At 45.6% G+C, this 9,184-nt stretch overlaps 1 protein-coding gene and 1 long non-coding RNA gene across 6 annotated transcripts in view; one reads left to right on the forward strand and one right to left on the reverse strand.

The window, feature by feature from the left end:
• The window catches only part of B230398E01Rik, a 28,784-nt gene extending 25,727 nt beyond the window's left edge, over positions 1–3,057 (reverse strand). For 2 of the 3 annotated variants that reach the window (XR_003954666.1, XR_003954665.1), the window contains exon 1: positions 280–3,057. This is a non-coding gene — a long non-coding RNA (RIKEN cDNA B230398E01 gene). The remainder of the gene's footprint in view (positions 1–279) is intronic. The other variant, XR_003954667.1, reaches the window with a different exon arrangement.
• Positions 1–9,184, forward strand: part of Pi4kb (phosphatidylinositol 4-kinase beta) — a 32,207-nt gene that overhangs the window by 10,670 nt on the left and 12,353 nt on the right. For 2 of the 3 annotated variants that reach the window (NM_175356.3, NM_001293716.1), the window contains 2 exons: positions 7,566–7,793; positions 8,761–8,988. In NM_175356.3, the coding sequence (NP_780565.2) occupies positions 7,566–7,793; positions 8,761–8,988 (456 nt within the window). Of the gene's footprint in view, positions 1–3,902; positions 3,948–7,565; positions 7,794–8,760; positions 8,989–9,184 lie in introns of all 3 variants that reach the window. The other variant, NM_001293715.1, reaches the window with a different exon arrangement.

Below are 9,184 nucleotides of genomic sequence, written 5' to 3' on the forward strand. Positions count from 1 at the left end.
TTCTCTCCCCAAAGATCCTACTTTTTGTTAGCATAGATTTATTCTCTACCAATAGGGCCTCAGCAGAATGTAACAGCCTGCCTTCCTTTGAGAAATATAAAAGGGGGAGAGAGAAATAGCCTTGGCAAAGTAAATCTAATGCCTACTTGATGAGATGAAGCTGAGAAAAGGAAGTTGGGCAGCAGCAGAGTACCTAACCTGTGATACGGAGCAGGAGGTAAGCAGTCAGTAGCTTAGTGCCACCCTCCACTATACATCTAGAAAGAGTGGGAAAAGTACCCAGTGAGTAGCCAAGCGCTCTGATGTCCCAGACAGCTGTGCTTCAGTCCTCATCTCTGGCTCACTGTTGGTAGGCTCTAGTCCTGGTTGCCAGCCAAGCCTAGGAAAGAAGGGATTAAAAAAATGAAGACTTTGCACCATTGGAATGCATATGCCCATGTCCTGGCATCTGACTCTGTGTGGTATAAACCACCTACATAGTTAATACAGTAGAGTTTCTTTCAAGGAGAGGGATGTCAGTGGATAGAGAAAGGAAATGCAGTAGGCAAGGAAAATTCAGAGCCTATTCACCCTGGAAATGTATTTTATTATGATATTTTAATGATACTAAAACTAAATGTGCCAGCATTTATTGGCCATTGATATGCTGGGCAGCATGCCAGATGTACGTGGAATCCTCACAACAACTTTAAGTGGTGTGATTTTACCCATGAGGAATAGGCTTAGAGAAGTTAAATGACTGCTAAGGTCACTCAGTAGTGACTATTAGACCGGGAGCCCAGTCCATAGCTCGTGCTCATAGTCACTGCTGAGCTGCCTAGGTTATTTCTCAGCATCTGCTTCCCCAGATCCCAGCTGTAAGAGGTCATTGGAGAAGAAGAGCCCAGGATGTGACAACCTACACTTCCACATTCACGTATAGACAAAGCCCAAGCCATTCTGGGAGCTAGGTCAGACTGTTTCCATTTCTGTTTAGTTTGGCAGCAGAGTCCAGGGTCTAGAAAGGGAGGTCGCTGCAAAGCAAGAAGAATCCAGACCTTGGTGGAACCGAGGTCCTAAAGGTCTTGAGCTTCTCCGGAAGCTGTCTCATGGAAGGTCAGAGCTGGTCAGAGTGAGTGTGCTTCTGGGAGGGGTTCACTGGTACCTCCTGTCTGGCTTGACTTTTCCCTGTATCTATTTTTTAGTCTGCATCTTAGGACCAGAAAAGCAGAGGCCTTAGGGTTTCTCTTACCCTGTGCTGGTCTGGGGTCCCTCTTCTATGCATCTAACTTCTGCTGCAGGATTATGGATGGCTCTGAGAGGCAGGTATTCTATGAGTGTTTAAATCTCTAGGGTGGGTTCTCCAGTTGCCTTTCTTCCCCACCTGGCTCCTCTTGGGTTACTAGATCCAGAAAAGGAAAAAGATCACACTTCCTGAGGCCCTTCTGGGTTATCTGATGCTGGAGTTAAGTGAGGCACTTAACTCCACTGAGGCTCCTTAGGAAATAAACATAAATACCGCTAGGTTTCTAGGCATGGAGACTTCAGCTTAGGAATTACTGCCAGTCCCTTTCGATATTTTGATGATATGCCAATTAACTAACGCCTTTGTGCTTGAGGTACCAAGGGAAATGGTTTCCCTTTCTTCCTCCATTATATGAAACATTCACTAAACAACTAGCTGTTTCCCTGTACAGTGTGCAAAAGGATGGAGGATAAAATACTGTTCTTGGACTAGGAACTGATAAAGTTTAACAAAGCTCTAGCTCCAATATAAGGATCTAGTTAGTGTATATCTTGATTAAAAAGTTTACGGAAGCATTAAGTATGCACGTGCCTTACTAAAATGAACTACACATTTTTCTAAAGCCCAGGCAAGACATTGTATAGGAGAATTCCTGGGTGTGCCCTGACACTGGCTCCCAGTCTTGGTTGTCCTTGCGGGTTCTGGTTAATCCCGTGTTCCTCCCACTATGGAGGAGCTCCAGAAGAGTGAAATGGGGGCTCCGGGAGAGAAGAGGCCCAGGGCTACTTTCTTCCTGGAGTCTCCATACAAAACTCTTCTTCATTGGCCAGATCTCACAGAAGTTTCCATGTTCTTATGAGGATTCCTTTATGTTCCCTACAGACTCACATACACCCCCCCCAAAAAAGCAGTTCTTAGCCTCAATTTTCCTTCCTATTTGTAGCCAAATGATAAATATTTTGCCATAGAGTTGGCAAGGTGGCACAAGAATCAGAGAGTGATTTAGGAACCAACCCTTAATCACACCCTCCCCTACATAATGACACTTCAAAGAGATTAGCTTTGTCTTTTCAGGACTGTAACCTTTGTACAGAGGCATCTGCTGCATGTCACACTGGAAGCCTTTCCAGCCTGATAAGGGTGTGATGTCAGCTCCTGGCTTCAGCTTCACTCCCTGAAGCTGACTCAGTACAAGTGACTCAGGCCCAGGGAGTAGGAGGAGAACAGATCATGAGACCCTACTGTCTGCCATGGACATTAATGAGCCCACTGGGGCCTGTCTGGGAGAGGATCAGCTAGGCCAATTTTCTGCCTTTTTTCTTCTGCAACTAGCATAAGTATAGAAGTTGGACCAGCAGATTATAACAGATTCTGACATCTTCACTGCCTCTTTCCTTCCCACTTCTACCCAAAGTAGAAGAGTTGTAGCCTTAGCAGGGTGTTTCCAAGTGTGACTACACCCTGCAAATGATCTTCTGCCTAAATTCTTGAGGAAAACCCAAATGTAGTGCCTCTATCAAGAACTTCAGTCATAGAATTGAATTAAGCAGAGGCTTGAAATGCTAGCTATAGAACAGAGTGCAATGGCCACTGCCTTCTTGCTCTAGGAATTCTCAAGACTTTCCTTTAGTCCAGACCCCCCTCTCTTGCTCCTGTTCCTGCTGCCTGCCCAGGTAGGATATAGTGTATAGAATCCAGGATGGATGGCCCAGTCCATGAGTGCTATTCCACGATTACTGAAGGAGCTGTCCCTCACTTTGTTCCCAGATACCAGCTAGCACAGGGGAGGGATGTTGTTTATTTTGTAATTTTTTATTTGTTTTCTAAGAAAGACTCAGTATGTAGCCTGGGCTAGCCTTGAGCTCTTGATCCGCCTGCCTCAGCCTTGTAAGTACTGAGGTTACAAGCATGTGTTACTGCCCTCAGCTGAGGTGATATTTAGATTATTGGGATCTAAACTTTGGGCTGGAATCAAGATTGCCACCGCCCTTCTAATTAGCTTTCTCAGGTGGATTTAGTTAGGATCTAATTGTCCAACATACATCAAAAAATACAATATATTTAGTGTCATGTGCAGTAGCCTGATAGTAAGCCTAAGAAGGTTTGGAAGAGATAAGACTGCATTTTTTGAGCATCCAGCCCACAGCTTTCAGGTTCATGGGTTTGGGATGCCCTTTGTCACACAGGTTCAAGGTTGGGATTAGGCTTCCTAGGGTGATCGCAGGGCTGACTGAGAGGAGTTTAGCTCTTCCTGAGATTACCAAGAAGCTACAAGAACATCGACTTTGTACCACAAGGGTCTTGCAGTTTTTGGTTGTCCCCTTGAGGACAGGGTTGGTTGAAGGCATGTGAGTGAGTGGTATGAAAGAAGTGAGCCTCTAGGATTTTGATCTAAAAGGAAGATTTGTTCAGGTAAGAACAGGAGATAAAACAGAAAACAGAAGGTGCCTTGGCCTTCAGCTTTTGATCTCAAGGTCTGAGCTGGCCTTCCAACATCCCACAGATGTCTAGACTCTGGGCAACTGGCAGTTTCAGGCTGACTGTCTTTCACTAAAGCAGATATAGCTGCACAAGAGAAGCAGTTATGAACCAAGTTGGAGCTAAATTCTTTGCCTTTGTCTCTTTCCCTCCCCCCAACCCCACCCTTTCTTCCCCTTGCCCTCTGGCCCTTTCCCAGGAGCTCTCCTCCAGCACCGAGAGTATTGATAATTCATTCAGTTCCGTAAGTGGGGCCAGGCTGGGACTGGGTGGCAGGCTCCACACGTGGCCGCATTTCCTCTCCGTCCCATGTCTTCTAAGACCAATGAAGACCCCTTTGACTCCCAGAGATTCGTATCTCCCTGCCAGGCTTTCAGACCTGGCGGCATTCCCTCTGAGCTTTAGTGCCCTGACAGGCTCAGCTGATCCTTTGCTCACAGACGGCAGCTGGAATGTTGTGCTGCTTAGTCCTAGCCCCTCGGTCTCTGGAGCAAACAGCTGGGAGAGGTAGAATTTACTCCTGGATTAGAGCCAAGGACTGCTTGGCAGAAACCTCCAGTATCCCATTTCTCCCACCAAGAACCCTTTCCTTATGGCTTCTGCCATCAGCCCATCAAATATTTATTCAGTTTTCTAAATGTTAGACCCTGTGCTGGCTGAGCCAACTCCAAAAACAAACAGGAATTGGCCTGAGGGAAAGTTTTACCTTCCCACAACTGGTTTTCCTTTTTTAACTTCCTTTCTTTCAGGTTTGAGTTCTTCCCATTCCCCAGTTCACTGCCCAGGATATCCCTTAATCCCTGTTCTCTCTCCTTATTCTCTCTGGACTAACCCATGACCCTCCAGTCCTGTTACAGGGTCTTGGACCTTGTTCCTGGGCAAAGACGTGAGAGGAAATGCTGGACCCTCTGGGAGTTTGGATGATATATATATATATAAATTTAACTTTTATTCCTTGTCTACCCACTCTGTTTTCTAGTTCCTGTGCTGATCCTCTTTTAATCATGATCCCTTCTCCTCCCGTGTGGCAGAGCCTCTCTTTTGGAGGCCTGGGGTCATATCCAGTATGGTTTGGTAACAGGGGACTACAACAGAAAGGCTAATTTGAGAATGGAAAAGAATTCTGCCTTTTCTACATGAGATGACTATGAATTGGTTGGGGTGGAGGGCCCTTGGAACAGTGACCCTTTGCCACCTGAGTGGATGGATTCTGGGATCAAGATAAAGGCATGAGTCTTTAGCTCTCTATCCCACCCCCATCCCTCTCTCTTTCTGGGAGGGAACCCAGAGCCTCATTCTTTTAAAGCCCCCAGGATATTTCTAGAGATCTTTGAAGTCCAGCTCCATCTGATTTTCTCTTTCTCCTTAAGGGCTGTCCTTAAAGCTTCCCTTCCTCACTGCTGTGCAGGGCTTGAAGCCTGCCCACTTACCCCGTTACAGAGTAGAGGCTGTGAGGTTTCTTTGCACCCTGACTCTATTCTGCATGTACAGGTGAACATGATATTGCTCAGTGCTCAAAAGACGGTTCTGGGTGGGAAAAACTAGGCCCTGCCCCTAGATGAAGAGCTCTATGTAGTCAGTAGCTGCTGGGGGAGATAGAATCCGTTTTCTCTGGAATGAGCCCCACAAGAGGTTTCCCAATTCTACCTGGTCAGCCTTAAACACTTATGCATATGCACAACACTAATTGGACTTAGTACGATCTATATAAAAACAAACAATAAGGGGCTGGAGGGTTGGCTCAGGGGTTTAAGCACTGATTGCTCTTGCAGAAGACCTGGGTTTGATTCCCAGTAACCACATAATGGTTTATAACCACGTGTAACTCCAGTCTCAGAGAATTGATGCTCTCTTCTTATCTCCATGGGCACTGCACACACATGGTAATAGACATACATGTAGGCAAACACCCATACACATAAATAATTTCTTAAAAAATTAGCCAGGTGTGGTGGTATGTGCCTTTAATCCCAGCACATACAGAGGCAGAGGCAGGCAGATTTCTGTGAGTTTGACAGCTAAGCCAGTCAGAGCTACACAGTGAGACCCTGTCTCAAAAATAAAAACTTTCCAAGCCTAGTAGTTTCATCTTTTCTATAATATTGTAAACTATTACAAAAAGGTGAGGAAAAAGCTGGGTCTTTCTGCTTCCAGTGTGTCCAAACTCTGAATAAATATACTTTTTAAAAAATGGTATTTATCATAGAAGAGATCATGACTTAAAGGGGGGGATCTAGGAAGGTGGAAGCCATAGACTGTATACTCATGTATGAAGTTCTCAAAGTAATTTTTTTCATTAACAAAAAAAGTCTTGAATAAAGTTTGTTCTTAATCTCAAAAAAAGAAAAAAAAAGTTCTCCTTTTTTTTTTTTCTTTTTTTTAATAATGAGCAGTAAGGGTAAAAACTCTAAATCAGAAAAATAAGCAAGCGTGATGTAGTGGCTCACATCTTTAATCCCAGTACTGAGAAGGTAGAGGTAGGAGGAGTCCTGTGAGTTGAAGGCCAGCCTAGTCTACATAGTGACTAGCCCCAACCCAGTCAGGGCTACATAGCAAGACCCTCTCACAAATAAAGAGAGAGGCAGGGAGGAGTGGGGAGGAGAGAGAGAGAGAGAATATCCTGATAAGTGAAATTTTATTTCAAAAGAGCATAAAGGAGATTGTTGTATATAACTGAGGAAACATGATGAGATATGGAGTTGTGTAGTAAATATCTTTGGTTTTGTTTTGAGACAGGGTTTTGGTATGTAGTATTGGCTGACTTAGTAATCAATCACTAATCCAAGTTTGCCTAGAATTTGTGCCAATCCTCCTGTGTCAGCCTCCCAAGTGGTAGAATGTGGGTCACCATGCCTAATGTATGGGGGTTTTGTTTGAGTCAGGTTCTTGCTATATAGCCCAGGCTGGCCTCCAACTTATGATCTTCCTCGCCTTGCCTTTCAAGGTACTAGGATTATAGGTGGTATAGGTCCAGCTTAGTGGCTCTCTTGGTAAAGGGTCCCTGTCATAGACAGGCTTAGACTAATAGAGCTTTTCCTCATGTCTGAGTCCATCTTTCTCCCTACCCTACCTTAGTCTCCAGTCTTGACTTTGGCCTTTCTGGGAACTGCTGTAATACCTGACAGGAGGAACCAAGCTTACCACAGGGAACTCAAATGGGGAGCCTAGTCTCTTGAGAGGGAGAGGAAGAGAAGAACTCCAGGAGGATTTGCTAGAGACAAGCCTTTAGAAGGGCCACCAAGAGCTAAAAGGAGCTGTTGCTTTCTCCATCCACCTATGGAAACCACCCTTCACCTGCTTTTCTCCATGGAGTATGCCCTCAATAATAGTTTGCTCATCCTCTCTCCATCCCCTGCATGTGCACTTAGCCCTTACAAGAATGTGGGTTGGGGTGTGTGCCATGGAGAACAACAGAAGTCTTGGGATGAAGAGCATCTTCCGTTTCTGAAGGGGAAAATACTGATTTAGGCCCCTTACCATGGCAGAGCCCCTCAGCACAGATCCAGCCTGAGGGCCCAGATGGGATGAACTCTTCTGTCTGAGGTCCTGGATGGCTTTTTGAGACCTTGTCCTCTTGCCTGAACTAAAAGGTTTTTGAGAACTCAAGTCCAAGCAAAGGGTTCAGTCCCAGTAAGCTGAGTTCAGGTCATCTTGAGTCCCCAGGAAGCCTTCAGAAAGGGGATGTGTTCTTCCCAATTCAAGCTAAGAAAAGTAGGATAGAAACTCCTATCATGGCCAAAGGTAGCTCCTTTCCTGTGGTTCTTTATATACTAGAGGCCCTAGCCAGAAGGAAATAAGAGGGATAATCCACTTTTTTCAATGTTTCCTTTACCATCTTTGGTTTAATCTTAACCCTCTGTAGCCTGTCCGGCTGGCCCCTGAGCGAGAATTCATCAAGTCTTTGATGGCAATCGGCAAACGGCTGGCCACGCTCCCCACTAAAGAGCAAAAAACACAAAGGCTGATCTCAGAGCTTTCCCTGCTCAACCATAAGCTCCCTGCCCGAGTCTGGCTGCCCACGGCTGGCTTTGACCACCACGTGGTCCGTGTGCCCCACACACAAGCTGTTGTTCTCAATTCCAAGGATAAGGTAAGTGGCTCTCACCCAGACCCTTCCCCTCACCTGACTGCATTTTCATGATTGCTCAGGCATTGTTCCTTACTGGTATGTTAGAGACCTTTTTAGTTTATGGTGCATGTGCTAAGAGTGACTCATTGCTCTTGTGATGCTGAGAACCCAAGGACCCTCCTGCCCAACTTCTTGAGTCTTGGTTTTTTTTTTTTTTGGTTTTTCGAGACAGGGTTTCTCTGTGTAGCCCTGGCTGTCCTGGAACTCACTCTGTAGACCAGGCTGGCCTCGAACTCAGAGGCCTGCCTCTGCCTCCTGAGTGCTGGGATTAAAGGCGTGGGCCACCACGCCCGGCTTGAGTCTTGTTTTTATGGACCAAAGTAGCCTAATAATTTCAGTTTACCTTGTGCTAAATTGAGGGCAAGTGGCTTTTCACATACTCCTTACCCTCCTTTTGGTAGGCCCTCCAGCCTTTCTCTAACTTTTAGCCTATCCAGGCATAACCACCATATATGAAAGAAAAAAGTTTATAAGACTTTTTGATCAGAGAGGGCAGAAAGGAAAGAAATACTCCCAATTCTTACTATGTTGTCTGTGTACTGGAGTGATGTGATTGTCCTCATGGTTCATATTCTCTCAGAGGAAGTATTGAAAAAGAGGATTTTCCTTGACATACATCTCACTTTATCCAGTTTGTGTGTCTGCTTTCCTGGGCCCTGACCTTAGCATGAACCCACAGAGCTTCTAGGCCTCTCTGTAAGACTGTCATTGATAGTGGGAACAGTTTTTCCCAGTTGCACCTGTGCCTTCTGAAGCCCTGATGATAAGCTCAGAGGCATGTACACCCTTTACCCAGATGGAATACAAGCTCCTACCTGTGCATGTTTTCCATGGTCATAGTGGACTGCTGATGAAGGTTGGAACAGAGAGAACTGTCAGTAGAACTTAGATAGGGAGGTAGTGGCAAATGCTCTCTCTTCTCACCCAGGCTCCCTACCTGATCTACGTGGAAGTTCTCGAATGTGAAAACTTTGACACAACTAGTGTTCCTGCCCGGATTCCTGAAAACCGAATTCGGAGTACACGGTCTGTAGAGAACCTGCCTGAATGTGGTATCACTCATGAGCAGCGAGCTGGCAGCTTCAGCACTGTGCCCAATTATGACAATGATGATGAAGCCTGGTCAGTGGATGATATAGGCGAGCTGCAAGTGGAGGTGAGGGATCTCCAAGGAGATAATCCTAGGGGCACAGCCCCTGTTCTCTAGGAGCTTTTAATACATGTGAACTAACACACCTGTTAACAGAGCGAGGCACAAATTTGCATGAATATTGTACATAGTAAGGGGTATGAGAAGGAAAAGCTCTGAGTAGCTGGTTGGAATAGGTTCAAGCTCCTCTTACAGCAGGAGT

This window comes from Mus musculus, chromosome 3 (genome assembly GCF_000001635.26).
Source record: "Mus musculus strain C57BL/6J chromosome 3, GRCm38.p6 C57BL/6J".
Lineage (NCBI taxonomy): Eukaryota > Metazoa > Chordata > Mammalia > Rodentia > Muridae > Mus > Mus musculus.